General features: G+C 36.9%; 1 protein-coding gene across 8 annotated transcripts in view; it reads right to left on the reverse strand.

Annotated features, from left to right (window-relative positions):
• UBR5 (ubiquitin protein ligase E3 component n-recognin 5) overlaps positions 1 to 26,372 on the reverse strand; it is an 81,798-nt gene that overhangs the window by 16,532 nt on the left and 38,894 nt on the right. For 4 of the 8 annotated variants that reach the window (XM_084282453.1, XM_084282449.1, XM_084282448.1 and 1 more), the window contains 27 exons: positions 25,489 to 25,673; positions 24,994 to 25,103; positions 23,282 to 23,394; positions 19,671 to 19,814; positions 19,470 to 19,581; positions 19,109 to 19,263; positions 18,067 to 18,264; positions 16,769 to 16,979; positions 16,084 to 16,128; positions 12,707 to 12,833; positions 11,229 to 11,380; positions 10,740 to 10,835; positions 10,198 to 10,321; positions 9,799 to 9,896; positions 8,950 to 9,098; positions 8,474 to 8,565; positions 7,393 to 7,539; positions 7,180 to 7,298; positions 6,960 to 7,086; positions 6,731 to 6,860; positions 6,020 to 6,180; positions 5,308 to 5,547; positions 4,310 to 4,433; positions 3,573 to 3,684; positions 2,347 to 2,478; positions 1,191 to 1,448; positions 554 to 822 (listed from right to left, as the gene is read on the reverse strand). In XM_084282453.1, coding sequence (XP_084138579.1) covers positions 554 to 822; positions 1,191 to 1,448; positions 2,347 to 2,478; positions 3,573 to 3,684; positions 4,310 to 4,433; positions 5,308 to 5,547; positions 6,020 to 6,180; positions 6,731 to 6,860; positions 6,960 to 7,086; positions 7,180 to 7,298; positions 7,393 to 7,539; positions 8,474 to 8,565; positions 8,950 to 9,098; positions 9,799 to 9,896; positions 10,198 to 10,321; positions 10,740 to 10,835; positions 11,229 to 11,380; positions 12,707 to 12,833; positions 16,084 to 16,128; positions 16,769 to 16,979; positions 18,067 to 18,264; positions 19,109 to 19,263; positions 19,470 to 19,581; positions 19,671 to 19,814; positions 23,282 to 23,394; positions 24,994 to 25,103; positions 25,489 to 25,673 — 3,930 coding nt within the window. The remainder of the gene's footprint in view (positions 1 to 553; positions 823 to 1,190; positions 1,449 to 2,346; positions 2,479 to 3,572; positions 3,685 to 4,309; positions 4,434 to 5,307; positions 5,548 to 6,019; positions 6,181 to 6,730; positions 6,861 to 6,959; positions 7,087 to 7,179; positions 7,299 to 7,392; positions 7,540 to 8,473; positions 8,566 to 8,949; positions 9,099 to 9,798; positions 9,897 to 10,197; positions 10,322 to 10,739; positions 10,836 to 11,228; positions 11,381 to 12,706; positions 12,834 to 16,083; positions 16,129 to 16,768; positions 16,980 to 18,066; positions 18,265 to 19,108; positions 19,264 to 19,469; positions 19,582 to 19,670; positions 19,815 to 23,281; positions 23,395 to 24,993; positions 25,104 to 25,488; positions 25,674 to 26,372) is intronic. The other 4 variants (XM_084282452.1, XM_084282450.1, XM_084282451.1 and 1 more) reach the window with 3 other exon arrangements.

Raw genomic sequence — 26,372 nt, forward strand, 5'->3', positions numbered from 1 at the left:
ACAAACAATTTCTGAAAGCTTTATGGGGACACCTGATTTACTGTAGTGGTGTGCAGCTCTCTTCACTTACTACCTTGGTGTTTCTGTAAAGCATCCCCACAATCCCTCTCTCATTTTTAGGCACCTCTTCTACTCCTCACCTTATATCCACACTGCAACTCCCAGATACGCACATTTTGGTATTTTTTTGGCCTAATTCCTAACTTTTTGGTAGCTTTAACAGCCCTCATCCCAATATGGTGTCCTCTATCCTTCACCACTTGCAACTTCAGCAAAAAGGACAATTTTCTATGCAGATCTCAATTTCAACTGCATACAAAAATTCCTCTTTTAGCTCAGTCTTTTCCTTACTTAGTTCCAATATTAGCTCTGTAGCCTCATTTCCTTGCTATTTGCTAACTCCACTGATTTGGCTTTTTGATCCAACACCAGCCAGCTTTCTTCATTCTTTTCTATTCTGCTCTTTAAAAATCTCAATAATTTTATGATTCTACCTAAAAAAATCCTAATTATATTGAGATTATGCTGATGCACGAAGTTTGTATGTTCTTACCTGCAAGTTAACAGCATCTTGGTAAGTCAGCTTCACTGCAGCTGGGATTTGAGAATACACTAAATGATTGTACTTGGGAATCAGACCCATGAGGTCAGATATCTGCCGTATCACTATGCTGTATGCTCTTGCTAAACTGCTTGCAGATGTTAAATAGCTGCTTGCATTGCTGGCTTCAAGTGCTGCAGCTGCTGCTGCAGCGCTCGTACTGATGGTACCGCTCCGACGCAGGTTGGATGGGTCGATGTAAATCAAGCCCGCTGAACTCGCTAAATATAAAAGAATGACATTAATGAATTTAAGCTTTGCTAAACATTTTATGTATTGACAGATATCATGAACATTTCTAGTAAAAACCCTTGTAAATATTAGTGACATCACATCTATAGCAAGTGAAGTCACTACATAAAAAAAACGTGACTAGCTACTGCAAGCATATTCGCAACATCTTAAGAACTAGACTGGATCCTTCCTTTTGTTAAACTCAAAACCAGTACTAGAACAGTCAAGATACGTCATTGCTGTCTTTCTAGAACAAATATGTAACATTTCCTCCTTAAGAGAACAAATGAAAAGAGAGGAGGGAGCAAAGCCACAAGTTAATTGACTGTCATGCATGCATTTTACTCAGACTTGCCTGCTGGGGCTGACGTACTAGAAGGAGCAGTGCTAGTGGTTCTCTGGTTTTGGGTGTTGCGTACAGCCCACTGCATAGAACGAGGAGCTTGGGCAGCACCATTGGCGTGTGAGCTATTTGTGGTTCGCTCCAGAGGCTCATCAAGCATAAAGGTCTCCTGTTCTATGTCATCGCTCTGACTGCTGCTGCTATCCGAGTCACTGGAGTCATTTGATTGAGAGTCATCTTCAGAAAAAAATGCTGGAACACTGCTAGCTCCTGTCAAAGAAAATAAGCAATAAACAGTAATTGAAGATTGCAGTCATATACGTGCATGGATTTATCATACAACTGTTATAAAAACGTTTTCATAAGAAAAAAATTACACATTATAAAAACGTTCACGTACCACTATCACAAATTTTCAATAAATTATCCTTATGACATACTGCATATTTTCCAAAATCAGTTTCACACACAAACAAAAAAAAAAGCATTAAGACTATTTGCATTTCAAAAGACAAATGAAGAAATAATCTGATTTTTAAAGTGTTCACTGATTCTGCCCCCTGTCAGTGAGCTCTAAAAACTGGGCTTCCAGACAACAGTACAGCATTTGTTTTCAAAAGCCTTTAAATGACTGATCAGGTTTCACGTTTTGCTTTAAACCATAGCTAGCTTCTGCACTAAAAATGAGTGAAAACATTTCACTGCACTTCACAGGAGTGCTAAATAATCTTTAGCTAACACATGCAGAAGCTCTGTAAGAGCAGAGAAGATGGCTCTCACTTTAGCACAGCTTCTGCAAAAAGCCTGCATAGTTCCTTCTAATTATAGGCAAAGAAACAACAGGAAATATTGGAAGACAGAGGTGTGAGGGAAGAAGCTGGTTGAAGAAGCAAAAAAAGGAAAAGATTGAGGGAAAGGTATTTGTTATAAAAATGTCATGATCAGGTAATTCTCACTCTGCTCCATCTAATTGTGAAGTAAATCATTTCTCCAGTGTGCCTCTGAAGTGTTGGATACAGTCCAGCTCCAAAGGCAAAGAATAACATTTTTTTTAGCTGAAACCAGTCCTGCCCCTATTAAAGCTAAGCCACTAATACATTTCTTTTTCCTGTACAATTAAATCCTAATACCTGAACGGCTGGATTAAACATGAGATGATGTAGCATACCTGCTTCTGAGCCAGCAGTAGCTGCAGTGACAACACTTCTGCGCCCGCTAGCATTGTCCTGATTACTGTGGTTACTCTCACTGTCACTTTCGGTTTCAGCAGCAGCTAGTAAATCCAACTCCATATCACTGCCTACAAAAACAATATAAAAAAACTCATGTTTAAAAACAGAGAAAAACCGAGTGGCTGTAGTAGCTCATAAAAGACATTAAACTAAACCCAGAGCCCCTGACTGTAGCAGAAACTAAAAGACATACAGGGAAAGAGCATAAAAGCAGTGCAAATCTGAAGCAATATGTGTAGCTTTCTCCTTGTTTTTCAGCAGTTAGCTACCCCTGACCTTCTCACTTAGCCCTGTGCATATACATTCAGTACCCACACTGAAAATTAAGACTTGAAAGATTAGCTGCTCAAACCAAAAAACCCCATAGCTATTTGTGCATTTGTATGAGAAAAATTAACCACATGCTATTTCAAGTGAATATCCAAGGAATATTTGTGTTTGTTTTTTTTAAATCTATTTAAAAATACAGGTTCTATTCAGTTTTAAATTTTTAGAATGAATATTCCAAGTACTCAGCAAGTGAATGAACATATTTCCTGTCCTGTAAATGAGCTGACTGGAAACATAAGCCACAGACAAAGAGTAGAAGGTAATTTTATTTAAATCATACTTTTGGACGATCTAATCCCAAAGAGACAAGAGAAGTCACATTAAGAGCAAGAATTTCCAAAAGTAATGGATGAATTGTGGCTATTAAAAATTGATCCATAATTCCGTATTTCATGAGTGGTTTGAAAACTTGTTCACCATGGTTCAGATCCTTTTTGAAAGCACATCTACCATAACTGCTATTCTATCATTAGTCATCTAAGAGCTATGCTACTTTTCAATAGTCCGGTTTACAACAGAAACTGTCAATATTCTGTCAACAGTAGCAATTACAAAAGGCAAAATCTGAGATGTTAACATCTAACAAGTTTTTTTAAAATCTTTGATACTTTAATATTTTCTCCTTGTGCAAAAACAAAAGTAACTCATGACAGGGAGGTACACTGTAATCTCTAATTTTACCCATCTTGCTTCTATTATGTGTAACCCTAACCCCTTTGATTCTCTGTTTATGCTCTCAAATCATGATCATTGATGACTCTGAAGATCCCTTCTGGTTTTGATGCAGTTAGTTCCTCCAATCAGTAATATGCGCAATGCACATTATACATACCATCTTCATCATGCTCATCATGCTGTCCTTCTGCTTCAGCATTTTCTTCACCATGTTCTTCCTGCTCATCATGATGGTCTTCTTCACCAGCTACCCCCTCAACCACCTCAACCTGGAAAGAGGTATTTTAATTTTATACCAAAATAATTTCTATATCAAAGATCTGTGTGTTTTCAAAAGGAAAGTATAAAATTTCATGTAAAACGCTAACAAACACGAAGACATATCTAAGAAAAAAATCCCACGAATGAAAGACAGCTTTGGACATCAGATTTTAATGCTGAAAGAGTAAAGCTGAACAAAGCCTAGAAGTAGTTTCTAAATTTGGAAGCACTTCATCCTGGTACAAGTCCCTCTAGTAACCATATGTTGAAAGGCCATTTTAATAAAAGGGAGTTATAATAAAGTGTAAGATTACATATAAAGGAGACTACAGATGTATTTATTGTATGTTAAGTCATACTGTTATTCAAATGCTTTGTACACACTTTGTATACTCTCAAGTAACTAAACGCTGTTGGAAACAACATAGTTTTGCATTCAGAGCTCTGTGAAAACAAAATGCTTGTGGAATTATGGACTCCATGAAGTATTACTGTGCTGTAAGGGGTAGTTGAGTATCTTCTGAAAGCTAGAGACCTTGACGCATGAGTTTTTGGCTTTGAAATTAAAGCATGTGCTAATGCATTAGCTCCCACACTGAGGGGAAGAAAGAAAGGGAGAAAAAGAAAACTGACCTCTTCCACATCTGCTGAAACAATATCATCTTGTTCTTCATCCCTGCCACGAACTGGCTGTGACTGGCTGATTCGTCTTTGCTGAGGATTCCTTATGATGTACGATGACTGAGATTGACTAGAACTTAAAAGGGAAAAAAGAGGTTATAAGAAAAAAGCATTAATAAAGAAAGGAAAAAAAAGCATCAGTTCAGATCCTTTTTAAAAGGAAACCTTTCAAAAGCCTGAAGTGCCTAGACTGAAAAAAAAACAGACTGAAGAAAGACTTGCAAGTTTATCATGAAACTAAGATCAGCTTCTTTTTCCTAGATGGGTGGGTAGTAGGCAGAATAACTCACTGATACCAGAGCTCAAATGAAGTGGTAAATCAGTGCAACTAGACCACCGAAAACCTGTAAAGGCCTTCAAAACTTGAAAGAGTAACTCCGTGCTTCATGTGTAAATACTTCCAAAGTCAGTAGATCACTTACATTCAATTGCAAGCTAGCAAAAAAAAAAATTTTGCTATTTCTCAGAGGTATAGCATAGAGTAGAAGGCAAGAAGAAACGGATGTGAGTGAGAACAAGAAATTCATGTTATTCTAGAATAAAGAAAAAGGAAGAGGGAAATAAAAGACATTTTAAAAAAGATTTCACAGTGAGGGTGGTCACCAATCCAAAAAAGGTTACACCAAAACATTGTGGAATCTAAATGCTTGGAGGGATTTTGCATCGAAATGGGCAATGGCCTGAGGGACCTGACAAAAACTTGAATGGGGATCTATAAGGACATGGGGATACAGGGAGAAGGGGACAGGGCGATGACCTCTGGACATCACTATCAACCTAAATTAGGTAAGAAATCTGTCAGTAGGAAAGTATTTCCAAAATACTTGCCCAGAATAAGCAGCTTTTTCTCCTAATGAAAGGTTAATAAACACAAATCAAAACAACAACATAAACAAAGAACAAAACCCATCTTTAACAGACTTTGAAAAGAATAAATAGTGAGCTTTTACCTGCTAGACTGGTCAGATGATGGTCTTGGCGGTAGAGGCTCCACAGAAAATAGTTCTTCACTTCCCTGCATGGCATCTATGCTGGTGCTAGCAAGAGTAAAGGGTGCTGTAGGACGTGCAATTCCCATCCTGACTGGAATAATTAAGGATTCTGCTACATTGCACAACTCTTCGACAGCATAGGGCAATAATGCCTGGAATACACGTTTACATTTTCCAATTGGCTGTGGAATAAAATTGCTAGGGAAAAGATAAGGAAAAATAAAGGTAAGTACATCTTCAATACGAATATAACATTTTTCAAACAATCATATCTTTAGTATGTACATAGATGTGTATATAGCAGCAATACGAGGAATTACTGAAGTCAGTTAAAAACATTCAGTAACTTGAGAGACTAAGGCTGAATATCTAAATCTACAAATAACAGATAAAGATTGAATTTTTGACTAACATAATAAAAAACCTACTTCCCAAAACCCTCAGAGAAGTTCAGCGTCTATCTTAAGAAATTAAAACTTCACAAGCTACACACAATACCAGCAGCTATTGTGCAATCTTGAGGCACATACATTTCAATACAACACTGCCGACAGACTGCACCTTAGTTCATATGTTTCTGCCTATTACTGATGAGTATCAACTCATTTATTGAGAGAATTAACAGAAAAGCAAACAACCAAAACAATCCCCTCCTATCTTCCACACTTACTTTTTCTTTTTGGAGGAAGCCATTTCCACGCTAAGAATGACAAACACTCTTGCCACAGAACGCAGGAATCTCATTGTAACAGCAATCGCTTCTTCTCTACGTCCTGGTGTATACTTGTTTTGTAGTTCTTTTACCAGAGTACCCAGTAAAGTATCTAAAAGCTACAGAAACAAATTATTACAACCCAATAATAGCGTATAATTCAGAAGCATGAAACAAGCCAAATTAAGATTCAAAAAAAAACAGAGCACAGTCATAACAGTGTAACTTCAGAAAAAAAAAAACAGTTAATTTGAAGTTATTCTCAAATTAGGCTCACAGTGTATCACCCCAAATACACTAGAATATCCCATTATATCACAGAGAGTTTGTAAGAAAGATGGAAAAAGACTTTTTTTTTTTTACCAGGGCATGTGACAGGATGATGAGCAACAGTTTTAAGCTGAAAGAAGGTATATTTAGATAGGATATAGCAAAGAAATTTTTCAGAATGAAGGTGTTAAGACACTGGAACAGGATGCCCAGGGATGCTGCAGATGCCCCATCCCTGGAAGCGTTCAAAGTTGGACAGGTCTTTGAGTAACGTTATCTAGTGAAAGACGCCTCTGCATAGCAGGGGAATAGACTAGATGATCTTCAAGGTTCCCTGCCAAGCCATACCATTCTATGACTATTCAGAAGTCAATGTAAAACGTGGCTAAGTGTGCTTACCAAGATGTCTGCTGTACACTTGACAATAAGGCAATGCGTAAAACAGTCCAAGCGAATAGTTCCACTTTGCTGATTAAGGTAAACTTGTTCTTCAGGCAAGAGATGGCCTATCCTGCTGCTTGCACTAAGACTTAGAAAAAAAAACAAAAAGAAATTAAATTTTATGTAAGTCAGCAGGTCTCAAACATCAAATCAAACTTTACATTGTCGACTATTTGTAGATACACACGGGTCTTTATTTTCCTGGGAGCCGAACATGATCATAGACTTCAGTGCATTCCAGTCTTGCAGAACACGTTCCAAAGCAAGCTGAGCAAATCGAGGAGGTTCTAAATCGTGATCAGGCATATCAGAATCTAAAGAGCAAAAAAAAAGCAATATGAGGAAGAGGTATTGAAATTTTGTCATTTATTATAAAATACCATCTATTTCAGTGAAAGGGCTCTTACCTTCAGGATTTGCAGTTTTACGATTACGATCTTCCCTAATTCTAGGTGGTCTGTATTGGCAGTGTTCCACAGTTTGCCTGGCAACTGTCTGTACTAAAAATAGGAGGAGATGTTCTCCCCTGTAATGAAAAATTGATTAGTGGAGATACTGTACACCACATATTTTAAGCAATAAAGATTATTCTGCTCTAGTCACTGCACATATGAACCTACCTGCTATTTGGCATAGTAACAAGATTTGTGGTGGTAAGCAGGCGGTAAAGGAGATCAAGGCGAGCAGACTTCTGTCCTGCAATTAGTGTTTTACACTTGCACTTCTCCCAGCAATCACAGTAAGCTGTGGGGGATGTTCGTTTCAGCCTATAAGAAAGAGAAAAAGTGAGCTGCAAACACTGTTCATTAACACAGCAAGTATTTTCTACGCAAGCTGTAGGCATTATTGTAGACATTATGATTCCTGCTAGAATTTTGTTAATTATATTAGCAGGACACCAAGATGTAGCTTAAAAGAGAAATGCATTTTTACAACACTACACTTGACATTTGCCATTCTTGTTTCCTACACTCACTTCACGAGGGCAGTTTCACTGTAGAGCTTTTCATAGTGCCTTAAAGCTCGTCCAAGAAAGTATATTCTTCCCCAAAATATCCTCCAGCCAAAGTTAAGTTAAAGTTCCTTTCTACATGCAGTTAAAGCTCAATAATGGTCAAAATGCTGAGAATATCTTTATAATTGTATTTGTTAGCTTACTATAGCAAGGATGTTAATGCAGTAACATTTACATGCTGTAACAGTGGTACAAAACTTCTGCAGCTTCAAAACTTTGGCCAGGTTGATCAGAGACATCTTGACTGTTCATTTGACTGCTAGCTCAATTCTCCCTTTATTACAGTTGATCTAAGAGATGAATATACTACACTTCTTTATGAAAGTTTACAAGAATGATCCGTCATTGGCAATCAAGGGCTTCAGAAAACTTTTGGAGGTGCCCAAAATGAAGCATATTCTTCTCAGATTATTACACACTTAAGGGTGTTAGACTTACTCAGTTACTCTGAATTCTATGAAGTGAAAATTATGAGATGGCTACATGTTATTCTTTCAATTCAGATCCATAAAATAAACCTTACAGAGCAGAAGAAAAATATATTTAAAATATATTACTTATCTTCTGTTCTCTAATATCTGAAGATTTTAATCAAGGGAAAAAAAAGAACAACCAAAACCAATCACCGGTAAAGAAACAAAGCTACAAGACTGATTTGATTATAAGAAACAGAACACAATACTTACTTGCAGTCATGTCCTTTGTGACAGACCCTTGCACATTCTGTGCAACAACAAAGAGATTCTAACAGGCCACATGTTCGGCATTCAAATATATCCTAAAAAAGTTAAGAGTATTATACAGAGGTTTTCCTTTATGTACTTTTTATCTCAGAGCATTGTGTTAAAATTGCACTTTTTAAAACTGATGCCTTCACTTAGAAGTCAGTCGATTCTAGAAAGTGAAACTGTTGCTAATTTTAATATTCGCCGTTTTCTAAGAGTTATTTCCATCAAAATTTTTGCCAAAGTTAGTGAGGTGAAAACCACACCCATTAACAGCAATATTCTGACCAACACTGCCTGCCTTAAGAGTAAGGAGCAGTGACAAAATTAGACAAGTTACAAAAATTAAAAACTACTTCAATTACTCAAAAATTGGATCACTAGACTAACATAATACATGATTGAAAAATATTACTTAAAAAGGAAAAAAGCCTTACTTGGTTAATATGTTCTGCACCAGTCCAGGTAAAGCTGCATGTATCATTACAACATAAAACATACAAGGGAGAGTCATCCGGATTTGTACCAGAAGGACAAACCATTCCCATAAACACATCATCTTCTTTTTCACTTGAAGTTGCTTCAGCTAGAAGAAAAGAATGTCAGTGTTTAAAAAGAAAAAAAAAAAACACAGAAACAACCAACAAAATCCATACTTGACAGAAGAATCACAGAGTAAGTTTCAATGAATTCTTCACTTTTTTTTTTTTTTTTTGAAAACCTTGTATGTCACATCACAGGTAATTGTTCCAGAAGCTGCTGCCAGCTCCTGACCAAAAAATAACCTTGAACAATCTTCCTCCAGTTTTAAATTCACTTGCATTCTAATCAATTCGATGAATCACCAACGTTGAAAGAGTCATCAAGTATATGTTTGCATAAAAGTCACTTTAGTAACATCATCTAGTTTGGCCTACTGATCTTTTTCCCTCCAGTTCAAATACAGAAGTTCAATGTGATACCTGTGTACCACTGGAAAGTGGAACCTTAAATCACTAAGGATTGTAAAGCACAAAAGCAGTAATATTCACAGAAATCTTTCGTAATACATACACTACAAATAAGGGTGACACTCCATAACAGATTTCCAAAACGTGCAGCAGTATACTTTACTATCTTGTAAAGACATGTGTAGCACCAACACCTGTTGCTCAAACCCACGTACTACTGCATACAAAGAATGAATATGTGATTCATTCTATGCGATGAATGTAATGAATCTGAACGTATGCTAATGCCAAATTTTTGAAAAAACAATACACTAATAATTAGTGAAACTGATGTACCTTTAGCAATTTTTTGTGCAGTTTCTAGAATTGTAATTGCAGCAGGATACGCCCGGCCACTGACTGCTGACATAAATGGTGTCATGCCTCTTGCATCCCTAGTGGGGAAAAAAAAGAAAAGTCAAAACACTGACCCTTTATGTTTATTTTTTTCAACAGGAGAGGTAGGAAGCATACAAAAACTTAACACTGCTAACCTTGTGCAAACTGAAATACCAGGGAGTGATTAAGCACTTTTACTCATTTTACTTCTGTACATGATACAAAAGCTGCCAACTTTCTAACATTCTCCATCTTAGCTGATGTGACTCTAAATTAAACTTTTTAAAAAGGTTTCTATACAATAAATTGCATTATGTAACATTAAAAAGAATAATGAAAATTGATTTGAAAACTTACTTGGCTGACAGCAATTCTCGAAGATAAGGTTGTAAAACAACACTATCACACAGCAATTTCAGTATGAAATGAGCATTTGCCTTCCGATCTTTTGATTCCACTACAGATGGTTCAGTAGAAGGCCCTATAATGAGAAAATGAAAATGCAGAGAAACTGTTTTCCCTCAAAAAAATGACTCCCTATTAAAAACAAATAATTCAATGTTTCACTTCAGTGATTCATCAGTAGGACTACTCAGCAGTTTGTTAGCTGCTGCAACATTTCACTGAAATACTGTAAATTGCAGTTCCAAATTACATTCCGAAATACAGGCAGTAAGATCAATTTCATACTGATCACCAAATTTTTATGCTTCTCATTCCTCAGGTAAAAACTATTTTATGTAAAACTTCAGGTACTCTGCGCCCTCATGAAATTCTGCTTCGATCCAATCTTCATTTGGTTAGAAGTGTTTGCATATGTAGAAAGTCTGCGCAAACAAAGATGTCTTTTCAGATCATTTTGCTTCTAAAGCATTATCAGATAAGCAGCGGGTCCTCACCTGGTATCGTGGAGGTGCTCGGTCCTTGGCCGGTGCCAGTCGCTGCTGTGGTAAGAGATCCCACAGCGGGGGCCAGGATAAAATCAATGTCACCATCTTTCAGTAAACAGAACAGCAGGATGTATATCAATATATAAAGACATCCCTAACAACATGCTCTTTCTGCAGCGTCTAACACACTGCAAGCTTTCTCTGTTTAATGGGTACTCTTTCCTACAAACGGAAACATTCCTAGACTAGCATCCATGGAAGCAACATTATAAAGCATACTTCACGGAAGTCTGACACCAGCATAAGACAGGCACACACGGGATTAAAAAAAGAGCTTTTAAGCCTTCAGTGAACTCTTAAAGCACACTTTGCTATCTCAGTGACATTAAATGTTTCAGTCTCACAGTCAAGTCTAAGCGATTTACCTTAAAAGTCACTGGTTTCTTCATTAAGTCTCCTCTTATATTACAGTCTAATTTGATACAACAGTAGACTTACCCGGATCCATTGCAGGAGGATCGGGAACCCAGCTGGGAGGAGCTATTGGTGGAGAAACTGGGTCCTGGTGATCACTGGATGAAGCACCAGCTTCGTGTCTGCCCAACCCAGCAGCTCTCAAGGATCTTCTCATCATTTCCCTTAATCTCAAACTGAATAAAAATAAACAAAATAAAAAGGTAAAAATACAAACTTATTTTCATGTATAATTAGGACATCTTAAAGCTGACTTTCAAACTGAAAAACAAAACCAAACTTCTTGTTTACATTTTTCTTCATCATTGTGTAGAAGGAGCAAAGAGGTATTTTTCATTCCTGTATTCCATTTTGTTATAACAGGATATACCAGCCATGGAAGAAGAGGCAGTCATCGACTAATCGAGATGGGTTTGAGCCAAGAACACATCTACTTTTTCCTCCTCAGCACTGCCTGTTGCAGGGTAGAGCAGGTGACAGGCATTATCACCACTATCTGAAATTCCTTTTACCCCAAGCTTGTTGCCAAGACCCTGGCATTTGCTTCTGTTGATGCTGTCTTTTTAAATCTAACTTCAAAAAAAAAAAAAGTTCATGAAGGAATTAAAAAAGGGCTTAAGATTATTTTAGAGGTAAGTTTTAATTTAAAATTTTGTAACATGAAAGTGCTGTTTTACTGATGATAGTCAATAAATAATTTTAAGAAATTCCATATCATCTTAGAAGAGGAAAAAGTGATAGGAATAATGTATAGCCAAAGAATTCAGTGTGATACGAAGAGGTACATTTTCGTTTTTAAATGCACTTCCTTTTATATAGCCAAGTCTTCTGTAGAACATGAGAGGGAACCTTCAGTCCTCACCTCCCATATCAAAATGATCACAATGATGAGGACTGCAGCTTGGGAAGGATAAAAACATTTTACATCAAATGCTCTGACTATAGCACTGTGTTAAAAAACAAACCCATGCCCTCATCAGGAGTGCTCTGAACTGACTAGAACTCAATACAGATACCTTTTGGTTCTCTTGACACGATCACCACTCAGCTAACATGATGGAAACAGAAAGAACTTCAGCGAAATCAGACATACTAGGAAATTCTATTTTTCTGTTTATCTGCCCAAGTGACCACCTTCCTCAGAAATTCTCGTAAGAGAAAGAACTTGGGCACAACTAGAGTACTTCCCTTCCAAGATATTTAATTCACCTTTATGAAGAACACTAGAGCTTATCCTTTTCTCCCAAGGAGAAATATTTCCACTTTACTACTGAGGAGTTAACGCCGCAACCCTAGAAGAGAGAATCCATTTAGAAATATCCCACCATCAGCTGTGAGAGTTGGGGGTACACGACTGGAGCTCCATCTTTTTCTCTTTGAAGAAGTGAAATCTGACTTCACACTAGCAATAGAAACTATTCTTAAACTAGACTGAAAGAAAGAATTAAAAGAGATTGGTAACTAATACCAAAATTAACATACAGAAAACAAGAAAACATTACCTTCTGCTGCTTGATGATCCTGCCCGACTTCCTGGGCCGTTACTTGACACAACTGAGATTGCATTTGCAATAGCTTCCACAGCAGAGAGCCTTTCAGCAAATGTATTCCTTTCAGAGCGCTCTGCTTCTGAAAAAAAAATAAAAATCAGAAAAAAAGTTAGCGTCAAAATTTCACTTGGGAAAATTATAAGGAAGGAACACAAGGCATGAAATGCCACTAATTATAAAATATTCCCTGCATTTATTGATTTAAGATTTAGAGGGCAACAGTAGTTTCGAGTAGGATTTTTCATTGTTATCTTTTATTTTGAACAAGTATTAACCATAATTTTGACTGGGTTTGGTGTCTAACAGGGAAGAAAGCAAAGGAAGGAAACTTAAGGCACACCATGTTCCAGAACAAGCTTTCAGTGTCATGAAGAGACAAGGCTCTACCACATTGCTGACTCTAGACACTTGCTGAGTAAAGGCTTCAAAAGTAATGACAATCAAATAAAAGCCAGAACAGAACAAAACAAAAACACCACACACTTCACAATTTACAGCTGTGAAGAACAATGCAGAGTTGTGGGTCTGTAAGATACATGCTCTACTTATGAGCATGCTTAAGAAAACTGTGGTAAGAATGTAATATGGTAGCACAATCGGTTTAAGTTCTAAATAAGCATTGCTTCTCCCATCTAAAAGCTTAAGTACCACAGCACATAAAAGTCCTAGTCATAAGCAGGACTGAGCTGTGCCAAGTGCTGGGCAGAACACAAAAAATTGCCTAGTTGTACCGAGCACAACTTGAAGCAGCCACTTGAACCAAAGGCCTAATTTAGATTTATCTGCAAAATAAATACAGAGCAGTAGAAGTCAACCGTGCAAGGCTTGCATACAACAACACCCACTGCTTCTTCAGGCTACTGGCAAAGATAACAGCCACTGCACAGCAAGTTATGGATCACTCTAGCAATAGATACCGAAAGAATTGAAAGAGAAGCTACATTCGGCGTGACACAGGCCAGGAGAAGAGCTATTTTCAATTCAGACTGAACAACAGTTTTTTGTTAAAAAAAAAAAAAATAGAAGGAAAAGTTTCATTCCTAAGTATTTTTTTTCTTCAAAGTGAGTATGATCGTTCTTTCAGGACACGTTTCAAAGTTGCTACAGCTACTGCTCACTTCCCAATTAAAGGCTTTTCAAACTGACCTTCACCATCCTTCACACTTCTGTTCTCCTCGGACAGTATTAAGACCCAGATAATCCCAATTCTTTTTCACAAGACCATTACCCACTAATACTCTACATTTTGAATTGATAGAATAAGGTAATTTGCGAGTGTTTGTCAGCTTTCATAATACCTTTATTCTTCAGATCTGCTACTGCTGGTAGTGATGAGTAGCAAAAGATTTGGGGTTTGCTCATTCTCAAGTACGTGCAGGTTTCTTACAGAGAAGAGTCATTAACTATTCACAGCAGACAGCTATTGAGTGCTTGACACACTCCTAACCCTTGTGCCCCCGGTTCTATACTCGTTGACCTGTAGTTTTTAGTGAACTGCCATTTGTGCAGTACTCCTTTACAAGACACAGTAGTTCTGGAAACCACTTCTTAGTTCATGACCCATCACACAGTACTTGTGGCCTTATCACACAGCAGCTCTCAAGCGTGATCCCTCAAGCAATGCAAATTCTCTTCAACGGAGAGATTTCACCTATCCATGGTCCTGCAGTAAACTAACTGAATTTTAGCTGTTCCACTTAAAGATTTAGCACTCATTTTTGGAAATCCATCAACTGCAAATGCCCTGCCTCTATGGGTAATTAGATGCTTTGATGTTTTATGAAATCTGCCATAGTTTTCTAGAAAAACTCACCTGTTTATAGGTTTTCATTAAATATTTATTATACTAAATTTCAGATTACTTTAACAATTCTACCTTCTTTGCATGTAAGATCCATTCCACTGGCTAGACTGAGGAGATAAAAAACAGAGCAGCCTGCCCTCAGCCTTACTGGTCTAGGTCCACTCTTTCTGAAATTCCTTTATCTTACACTACAGAAACTATGGGGAAACTAGGCACAGGATCTGAGAACAAAAAAGCTCATCCCTGCCTTTTCTATTCCCCTTCTGGCAGTTAAGGAAGAATATCTCAGGCAGGCGCTAGCTGGGAAGGAGCAGTATTTTCTGCAACTTAAGGAACCCCACACCTGGAGCCTGGAATTGAAGCCTTTAGTCCTAAATCAATCTTCTTCTACAGTTCAGCAAATGGCTGTGTAACTTACAGTAACATTAGTCAGCACTGCCCTCCAGATGATACACAGAAAATACATTGTCCTAGTATCAAACTCTAGCAGGTACAGTGGAAGGTGAATGTGATCTGAATATGAAGACATGAATCCCTTTTTAAAACAACATTTGTGAAGAGAAAGAGAGAGGCAGAGGGGTGTTAAAGTCCATCAGGTTCACACTCTTTTCAGATTTCAGAAAGTTAAATTACATCCAAATGAAGTTACTGAAAGAATGTCAAGGTTGCAAAGACAAGCACTCAAATTAGGAAAAGTCAGATTAAGTTTGCCCATGCATCCTTATTTCAGCTTCCTTGTGTGCTTATAGTAAAAGTCTTCAGTTACACAGATAGTTTTTTGGTGGTGGTGGGGTTTGTTTTGTTTGTTTTGTTTTTCCTCAACAAGACCCCTGCCTCAATCAGTGCACAGGATGGACGACACACCATAGATGAAGGGTTGTACGATGAGCAAACTGTTTGTGCCTTGTTTGCTGCTAAACTGGAAAGGTGCAAGCAGTAAGGCAGTAACAGCTTGGAAAGGAGAAGGGAAAGGTCTGTCTCGTGTTTAACACCACTGGACATCGCTATGGAGAACTGGATCCTATTTCAGTCACATCTACCAACACAGAGAACTTTGTTAAACAAGTTTTTATAGATGATAGTGATACATTTTTTACTCATTTTTGGACACAGAAAAGGTGCCTGATTCACAGAGATAAATAACATCCACAGAACAACTAAGATCACTGTTAAATCCAGCTCTGGAATGAAGTGTTATGAAATAACACCTACTCAAAAAAAATGGGACTAGGCCCTAGACTTCTCAAACAGAACCCTCAAAATAAGTCAACAGCTTTGAACGCAGAAAAACTTCAAGCTAAATCACCTTCAAGAGATGAGGAATCTGTACCATTAGCTTCACATTATAAATAGGGATGTGAAGAACAAATAAGGTTTATAAATGACTAAAATTCAATGACAGCACCATACAAAAATCACAAGAAAGTTCATTCATTATTCAGTGCAGGGTTTGTATGGTGTGCGTAAGTAAGGAATGGGGCCACACACTGAATGATGAGGATAAAAAGAAATATTGAATAGCTACCCATTCGGTGAGCACCGTCCATCTTGTGCACTGAATGAGGTAGTCCTGTGGAAAAAATAGTATGAGGGTGTAATTAAAGACCATTTCACAATGCATACCCACGTACAGCACCTGGGTAAACTTAATTCTGGATCTCCTAATTTATTTTTTTTTGAGTGCTTGACTTAGCAACCTTGTTGTTCTGTTAACATACTTTTTACATAATGGGATTTAATAGACATTTTTATATGGTGTCAGTGACTAACATTAACAAAAAGCCTTTTTTTTTTTTTTTACATTTCTTAATACATGTCAACTGCAAGTAAAATTGGAGTCGTTAATGTTCACTACAACACTTGAAAAATATCAAGTATTGTTTCTCATTATGTTTACTACTGATATAATGGGGATACTAGTGATATAAAAGGGAAAAATACTTGTCTTCATTTAAAATGAATATGGGGATGCAAAAAGTTTGTCTTCTGCAATCAATAAAAGCACTTCAGTACTCCCAGCTACCGAATACTTATAAACCTTTATGACAGTAATAGAAGTGTTGCCTCAGCATCTTTGACAGGTTAGGACACAATTTAGGTGCAAAATTTTAAGTTACTCATATCTGAAGAATGCAGGCTTTGTTTCAAGTGCTCTGGAAAACACATAAAAGTTTACTGTGCAATTATTTTCACGACACTGTTGAGCTCACCCTCTTCCTCTTTTGTTTCTTTGTTGCTGGTTGGAAAGCACACAGACACACAAGCGTGCAGAATATTGCGGTTTCCATCACATCTATGGCCAAGGAACGTCTGCAGCACTTGTGGATTCTGATCCAAAACAACTGCTTGTTCAAGATTCATCAGGTATTGTCGGCAAGCCTCATAGTCACACCGCAGAATGTGCTGCATTAGAGTTTGTTTCTGCACTCAAAAGAATAAAGTAAGTTAAATCAAAGTACAAAAACTGTAGACATACAGATTTGGCAGGCACTTCCAGTTTTCCATGTTTGAAATTCATAGAATGATCTAAACCTAGGATGTTCTTGAAAGTCAGTGCAGGAACTGCTGAGAATATGTATTATCTCAATTACAGCACTACTAAAAACTCAGAACAGCATGCAGTCAGGCACAAGAAAAGAAAAGACAGGCTTAAGCAGCAGAAGCTATCAAACTCCCCAAAGTATGCCTTTGGCTTCACAGCTGGGTTCTTGAGATAAATTACTTTTAATTTCATCTAACTTGGGAAAAGTGGTATGACTGAAAAAATAAGGGGTCTACATTAACTAGCTCTTATATATTTTGTTTTAATGAAGTGATAAACATGAGGAGAAGTGAATGACAAGAAGCTGCTGAAGGTCTGGGAGGCTCACTACATATGTAATTTGCTTTTCCACAGTGGTTAAGTGCTCCATTGTGAAATCAATCTAACAGGTACACAATACCTCCTGGTGGCAGCATAGCACACAGCAGATCCAATTAAAAATCACCAAATCAATTATTGGTTTATATACAAGCATGATAGATAAATTCACAGCAAAACTACTCATACAGCACCACAGATGAGTACAGGTCTCTACATGCAATTCAAGTGAAAAAAATCTTTGCTTGATTCTCAAAGGTTTCTAATTTATGGTCCAAATATAAGGTACAAAAATGTTAAAAGTGTACTGTGTTCACAAGAAAAATAAAGTAATTGGATCCCTCAGAAAAGCTCCGCACTCATAAAACACAAGTTTCAAATTGATAGTACACACATGAAGACAAGAGCTTTAGAAGCTATGCTTAAAAACTGCATTGATTAAAACCTGCTACAGAAGTCATGTACCACCGATGGGTCTTCCACTTTACTACATCAATTTGGTTTTGCTTTGATAATTCTATGCAAATCTGCTGCTGAAATTGGTTTCCATAGCAAAAAAAATACAAGCTGCTATCTAAACACTAAGCCCCTTCAAGCATAATTTTAGAAAAACAAATTAAAATATATTTATATAATAGAAACTATTACCTCAACAGCCATAATAATAATGGCAGCTTTCTTTTTGATGGTCGAGTTAGCAGGAAGATTTGTTAGGGAATGAACACCCATTCCAAGACTACTGATAGGTGGAAGGTCAAGCCAGTCAGGGTCTCGTATCCCACCCATGCAGTCTTTAGCCATTGGGTAGATAGTACCATTTCCATCTCTAAGAATAATGGGAGATTCCTGTGTTGGGGGAAAATATTTTAAAATTAAATCTCCACAACTTATAAGCATTTCCATTCCCAAAAGGTCCATTTCTGCTTAACTCCCAACAATGAGAGTTTACCCCAAATTCTCATTTCCACCACTAATAATTACAAGTGTGTCAGCATAAGACAACAGATTCCCTTTCTCAAATGCCTGAAATGTGCTTGAGACAACAAATACTATTAAATACATCTTCATGACAAACATTCATAATGAAACATACATTACTTACACTTTTAGATTACTTAAATACTCCAAAGAAAGGTGAATATATTGAAATCCAACAAACAAATTCCATTTCTCTGCCACAAATATATCCTTCAACTATCCCCAAAAAAGTATATTTTGTTTATGAAAGTCGCTGAAATGACTTTGGTATTTTTTTTCCTAGGTCTTCCTCATGGATGCCTGCACAGTGTAATCAACTGTACAATCAGATAAAATAGGATATTTAAGAATGGATAATAAAGGGGAGTTGCACAAAGCCTTAATATATCCATTTTGTTACCAAACTTTTTTTTTTTTTTTTTTGCTAACTCTTTCATTTGTTCTCAAGAGTGGATTTTCATCTGTCTCACTTCTAAAACACAGCTAGCTAGCCAGTTTACACGAACACAGGAACTACTCCATCAAGTTGGTTTTTCCCCCTTTTTACTTTTGATTCAAGGTAGAATTTGAATGAGATTATTAATAGTGCTTCAGTGAGTTAGACTGCTCTTCCACCCACCCCTCCAAAATATTAATGGTAGCATCATTCCATTTAAAGCTGATAAAAGTGAAAAACAGTGAGGATAAATGATCGAGATGCAAGGCCACAAACCTGTCCAGCTGTAAAAATAGCAACACTTCTCTCATTCTGACCCAAGAATGCAATGCTGCTAGTAGGGAAATTGTTTTCCTGTTCAGCCTTTCCTGTAGCAAGGTCAAATATGCAGTAGCGAACCCAGTTCCCAGTTTTCAGAACAGCATGAACTCCTTCAAAGATAAATGAATAAAACGTTAATGCCTTGGACTAATGGCAATTGGTAAAAATGCCAAACTTCTATGCTTTTAGGGACTTACTAAGATCAACACTGTTTATTTAACTATTTACATTAGTTTGAAAGTCAGTTTTCCATGAGGAAGAGAGACAGGGAGTAAAGGATATAACGGAATATCTTTATGGGTTAAGTTCCACTTACCTTTTGAATCTACATTTACTGCTAGAATTTCTGTTTTTTCAGGAATACACAGCTTTTTAGGTGTCCTCTGGAAACAGTCAGGAACTTTTGGAGTTCCACCAGTTTTTACAACCTAAAAACAGTCATAAAATTTTAAGATACAATAAAGCACACAGTACTGACATTTCTAAACACTTTTCTCAGTGTTTCACAAAGCCGTACCTGCAGTTCATCTATTCTGAGCAGCCTGCAATCTTGGAGAAGAGAGGAAGGATCAGGATCTGAATTAGAACTGCTCTGACAGTTTGCATTACTGGAAGTGCCTGGAAATTTCACAGCAACATAAGCACCATCCACTTTTAGCACCTACAAGCAGAAAACATTACAGTTTTAATAAAAGCTTTGGATAGACACTGTTGAAGCTAACTTGCTTTAAAATGAAACAGAGCTTTGTCGGGAAAAGAAAAAAAAGGTTGACAATCAGTGTTAAAATCCTACATATCCTGGTCTTTAGCTTTGTTGTTTAACTACAGTTACTAACACTTAAAAATTTGCATTTCCAAATGACTCCACGGGCATCCTGAACCAGATCAGAAGTCACTCCACTTCAGCATCCTACCTGCAACAAGATATCAACATAACTGACTGGAGACACTCCTACTGCTATTTCCCTAACATATCCATCCTTCTACCTACTGGCAACAGCAAGACAGCTTTAGGTTTTTAAAGCATGGATAGACCCTTCTCCTACTGATTTGTCCTGTCTTTTTTTTGAAATAAACACTATTCTTGTGGCAATAATTCCAAACATTAGCTAACAACTAAACTAAAAAAAAAAAAAAAAAAATCTACACTGACTTTATTAAGTGCCTATTAGCTCTTGTAATAAAGGAAATAGGGAATTGCTTTTTATTTTGCCACATTCAAGAACTTTTAAAGTCTTTGTTGTGAATTTTTAGTGCTCATTCCTCAAGATGACTGTGCACAGTGACAAAGAAGTGTTTTATGGATCTATTATCTATTCCTTATATTCAGTGATAGTTATCTACTCTGTCAATTAAGACTGAAGGACACAGACAAGTCCATCCAGACACGCTTCATGTATGTGCCTTTCTCTGCCCCCCAAGGAAACGAAGTTTTTCAGCCCTGCACTTACAGTTATTTCTGAGATTGTAAGCCTCTCTAAGGAGTTGCTGCAATGAATTCTAATCAGAACCTTCCAAATAGCTTTCCTTGATATACAGGCATCTTACGCTATCACCAAACATCAAGGCCCTTTGAGTTTCCTAGTTGAGTCCATAATTTTCTCGAAAGGAAAACAAAGCTAACAGAAGAGGACAAGGGGAAGAAAAACATTTTAATTTTGATAAGTAGTAAGATTTCATTATGCTCTCAGTCTTGATTAAACTAGATAAAAGCCAGCAGCCTTATTAGGCCCCAATTTCTCAATACTTCCTACGCAGAAAGACCCTACAAAGCAACAAAGACCTAGCTGTTCGAAACTTTCTACCTCACAGGGGACTGATGATAAAAAGCATCTTTCACGCTTTCAAGATATTTTAGCCAATAAAAATCCACACATTTGTTTTCTCCCTGTTTCTCTAGTGACGTGTAAGGCTAGCAAGGGCACTAGAGAAACGGATGCACTGACAAATATGAAGGTATTGGCACATTTCTGCAATAAAGAGCATTGCAAAGAGCCAGAGCACTGAATACCCATTATACTGTAATTTTACTTTAGTAGCAGAATTCCTACTTCTAACAGCAAAGCACCAATGAAGACTATGAATACTACCAGAAACTTTGAAAATTCAGACCCTGTCAAAAGATTTGTGAACATTAACTCTGACCTAGAACACAAAAAGACAGATTTATAGAGATTTATATAGAAACTTGCAAGACAAAGACCAGAGAATCACAGAATATCTCAGGTTGGAAGGCACCCAACAAGGATCATCGTGTCCCAACTCCTGGCTCCACACAGGACCGCCCCAAAAACAATGGTTCAACCACGACTTCTAATCTGACATGTAGAACGTTTGTTTTTATATGACTGAGTGCTGCTACAAAAAGCTTTGTGAACTGAGACCATCCATAGCAATATAGCAAGGATTTGACTTTCTAAAAAGTCATTCAGCAACCAAAATGCTGTGATGAAGGTATATTTGGGACTCTAAAAGGGCAGTACTTCTTAACGCAGGAAGTTAAGAGACTCCAAACACATTTGACTACATTTTTGCAGTCTTTAACTTCAGTATGTATTCAGGAATCATTTGTATGTTCTTGTTCAGAACACTTTCTGTTGAATTCAACTCACAACAAGCTGAATTGCTAACATTGCTGTTTCACACTGAACAACACTAGCTATTCTGGGAGCCTGCAGGATAACACTGCAAAGAGTATCCCTTCCGCAGTCTCAGGTGCCTCCAGTCTTTTTCATACAGTTGCACAATTGATCCAGATTACATGCAGAACACGTATCAGGGAATGTACCGTGCTCTGTCCTTAACCTAGACACCACTAGGCAAAATTGTTTGTGATTTTGTCTGCTGGATTCTATCTAACCTTCAAAGATTAGGTGTTACAGAACTGTAACAGTGGAAGAGTGAATGATTATATACATCACCAGAAGAAAAAAGCACCTTTGTCATAAACAACTGTTACAGAGTAGACAAAACCGGTAATTATATTCAGAAGAAAACCCACTTAGTGTTTTTTCATTTCAACGAAAATATGAAAATATTAAAATTCATACTCTTCTGTTATTTATTACAGTACCTCCCCTTGATGCAGCTCACAAAGACAGACACCCTACAGCTGTTTACAGAACTAAACAGCTTTCCCACAGCTGGTATAACAGGCAAACAATAGATTCAAATGACTTCAACTAGATCTCAAAACCTCATTTACAAAAATAGAACAGTTTTAATGGATTAAGTTGCTCCATACTCCCCTTTGCAGAAGTGATCTAAACATGAAAATAAGAGTTCATTGTGGGCCTTCAAATACACTGCTCAAGGCAAGCCTTCCACTCTAGAACAAGTATAGTGAACATGACAAATCTAACTGTTACTTCCTCTGCTGGAATTATGTATTTATTTCTTTTTAAAATATCCTCTATGAATCAGGTAGAAAACAACTCAATGTTTTAATTTCCTGTAAAACATCTCTGGGCCTTCCCATTGTCCTTATTTTTGATAAGCACAGCAAAGAAGTGTCTAGATAACCTAGTACCTCTTAACATCACACAATGCTGAAGCAGAAACCAAAAACTTTACTGCTTACTTGTACTGAAGGGCTTACTAGTGAGAAAATGAAAAAATCCAGGGACCTAACAGATTTGCTAGATCAAATAATTTTACAGTTATGTTAATGAAGCATGTTATTTCTAATCAAAACATTCCTGTTCTTTGATTGCCAGAACAGAGTCACCCAAACATGAAGCTGATGTGCACATAAAAGTCAGTCACAACACATGCAATTCTTTACTATCTCACTGAAGTGCAGCAGTTACTGTTCCATTCACCAGAAATAATCTTTCAGATTAAATCCCATCTGTTTCTTAATATTTTAGTTCAATTCAAGAGACTTGATTTTTACGATGTAGCATGTTTTCCTCACAACAGTCTACTAGTATTATTGTGCTATGCATAAACAAAAATGTAACAGAAGTCACGCAGCTGCAGCATTCTGACTAGAATACAGCTAGTCACAAACTCTCGTGCATCCCCAAAACTATCAGTATACCACATATAATAGTGCAAAGCACTTTAACAGTTAGCTCATCTAAAATGATTTTTAAAAGATGGTAGGAGAGTGGATTTTAGACAAACCTTGCCAACAGGAACATTTTTAACATCTTCTACAAACACAACCTCCCTCAAAGACCACTGCTCTTCATTCACTTTCTCCTCCTCTTTTGGGGCAGGAGTAGATCGTCGTCGCTCTGAGACAAAAAAAAAAAGTAATTAATGAAAAAAGACTTGAAATATTTAATCAGTATCAAAATGCATTGTTTAGAACCCACGAAGTATTCCTACCCTCACCCCTGCTAAAAAAGAGTGTCAATGTTCAAGTATAGAAATTAATACTAGAGATTAATGTAAAAATGGACTTACAATGATCAGAACTACCTAACAGAACACTCTGCCACTACTTTTCCCCAAAAAAAGGTTAGTGCTAATAAAAGATATTAGATAAAGAAAAATATTTTTAAAGACATTTAATGAAAATTAATTACAAGAAATTGTTTTAGCAGGGCTCAGGTATTTATGTTGTAGGTAACAACCAACTTGTAAGACCCTTCATTCAGCCCTGATACAGCGTTTCCTATCATCCATGCAAGAAGTCTGCTTGCCCACTAACCTATGGATTTTCGGTAAACATCTAGTGTAGCAGCAAATTAGGCATAAAATAGCTATTTAGGCCATAAGATTTTCTGCAAAGACATAATCTGAACATTAACCATAGTAAACTCAAACACACTGGGGAAGAAATTTAAATACCTAACGTATCTAAATTAACACTGATAAGAATCTTTATCTCCTGAAGTTTCTATAGTATAATTAATACCATCAACATAATTAAAGGAAGAAGCAGAGAACTTCTAACAATGGGCTTAACTTCAAACTCTAGTTCAGAATCCCACGCAGAGTTATAGTCAGTGAATGAATAATTACAGGTGAAAGAACTGCAAAACACAAGGCATCAGTAGCATGCGCCTCTACTAGTTCTGTGAGCCAGTACTGCACAGCTGGGTATACAACACAAGGTTCTTGGTCACTGAATGAGGCAACTCAATTATTTAAGTGAACACTTAGAACTGCACTATGTGAACAAGTAGAAGAATGGAAAAGATTCCTTCAAATGATGGCGTTGCAATTAAGCCTTTAATAATACGCAAGTTTAAATGGAAAAAAAACAGATGCACAAGAGGTCAGTGACAAATTCTAATACAGCCTTTTCGGTTGTACTTCAAAAGTTTTGTTGTATTTAAAAAAAATAGAACTTAATGCAATAAAACTTCCCACCTGTTTTATGTATCAGTAAGTAATGACTGGTTTTAGTCATTTTTTATAATACCAACCATTTTTTATAAGACCAACTACTGCTCTAAGCAGTGAAGTTCACCTGCAAGGCAAGTTGTGTAAGAACACCTCAACCTTAAAAGGCTTTTTCCAAAAACAAGTTCAACTTCTGGGATGTAAACAAACTATCACGTTCCAATTAAACATACAAGAAACTATCTTCAGACTTCCTGTTGATCACCTCCTGAAAGACGCTTTTGATTCTGAGAGCTGTTATATTTGCTTAGGTACACTTTGCATCAAGTAGTCACTGCTTATACTACCACATTTAAATTTGACTATCTAAATTCTATTATAAAAGCTTTTTATGTATGTTGTGGCTCACACCAGAAGACTGAAAGAGATTTTTACTTTTTATCAGATTCTGAAATTAATACAGTATCTTTTTCTAGGCCTGCCTTTTACAAGAACTTATCTGGACAAACGTTTTACATCACCATGAGCTCCACATTACTTACTATATGGCATTGATGCGCTGCTGGCTATTGAAGATGCATCACTGCAAGTGGAAGCTGGGGATGGTGGAGGACCCATCTCAGTTTTCACTGGTTCCTGTTTGCTTTCAGGTCTAGAAGAAAAAGTTTTATTTAAAATGAAGGGATGTGGGTTTTTCCATGACAATGAACAAAGTGTCTCTGCGTACAAGAAACCAGCCATTTTCTCTACCTTCTATAGTAACAACAACACTTTGTCATGTAATTTTTTTGAAGCTAAGTAGCTTTCTACCATGGAACTAACATCCTAACTTTCAAGGGTATGCATCCAACATTGAGAATGGTGCTGTGCTTCTTAATCAGGGATTAAGTTTCATAACATTAAGGAAAACATATAAAATATTACAGAAAACAAACACCCTTAGTTGGAAGCTGACTTCTTTTAAATTCGTATCAATCAACAATTCTAAAGATCATCAAATACACGTTCTCTTTGTGTGTTCGCATCCTCTCACTTACTTTGCTTCTGTCGTTTTGCTAGCTTTCTCCAGGTTTTTCAAGCTTTCTGGTGACCGAAGCTGAAATCGACAGCTGTCATTCATGTTCCAAACAGATTCCATTAACACGCCCACTTTAGGAATTCCAGCATTGATTGAAAAAGCAACAGCTCCAGCATGATAGAGGGGGTTATTTCTTAAGCACACCTACAGAAAGAAGTATTTATTTCTATGAGAACAGTGGGCCATACTGAGGGAAACCATGTATGCATGTATTTTCTTGGTAACGTACATAGTCAAAAAAAAAAAAAAAAAAAAGGAAAGAAACCTTACAGAAGCATGTGAGAAAAGGAAAGTCAGCATGATGTATTAAGCTTGCTTTTTTTTTTTTTTTTAAGAGGCTATTGTGCAATTCACAGCTGAAAACAACAGCTTTAGCAGTGTAACTGTTTAACACACAGTATTTAGATGCTCAATTGCAAAAGGAGGGATTCATCCAAAAACAAAGACTCCTCCCAGAGTTGATTAGAATGGATCAGGAACCAAAAGAAACGTGTTCCCTGGGATGGAGCTGTTTTCTCTCATACTTATTCTAACACTAACCACAAAAAGAATCCTACATTTCTGTATCAGCTATTAAACTTTTTGACAAAGGCTTCAAACCGAATGCCTATTCTGCTGCATACATACATCAGTCCCAGACCTGATCTTGCAGGTACTTAAGTGCAAAATATCTACAAAAAAAATATCTACAAAGCTACATGCTTTATTGAGAGCCATAACATTACTGAAATTTCATTCTCTCAAAATACAAAATCGGTGAGTAAATTAGAAGAAAAACACTTTGTATGTGTACAGCTCATTTCTCCATGTTTGCAACAATAACCATACTAGTAAAAAAAAATA

This window comes from Netta rufina (assembly GCF_964035555.1).
Source record: "Netta rufina genome assembly, chromosome: 2".
Lineage (NCBI taxonomy): Eukaryota > Metazoa > Chordata > Aves > Anseriformes > Anatidae > Netta > Netta rufina.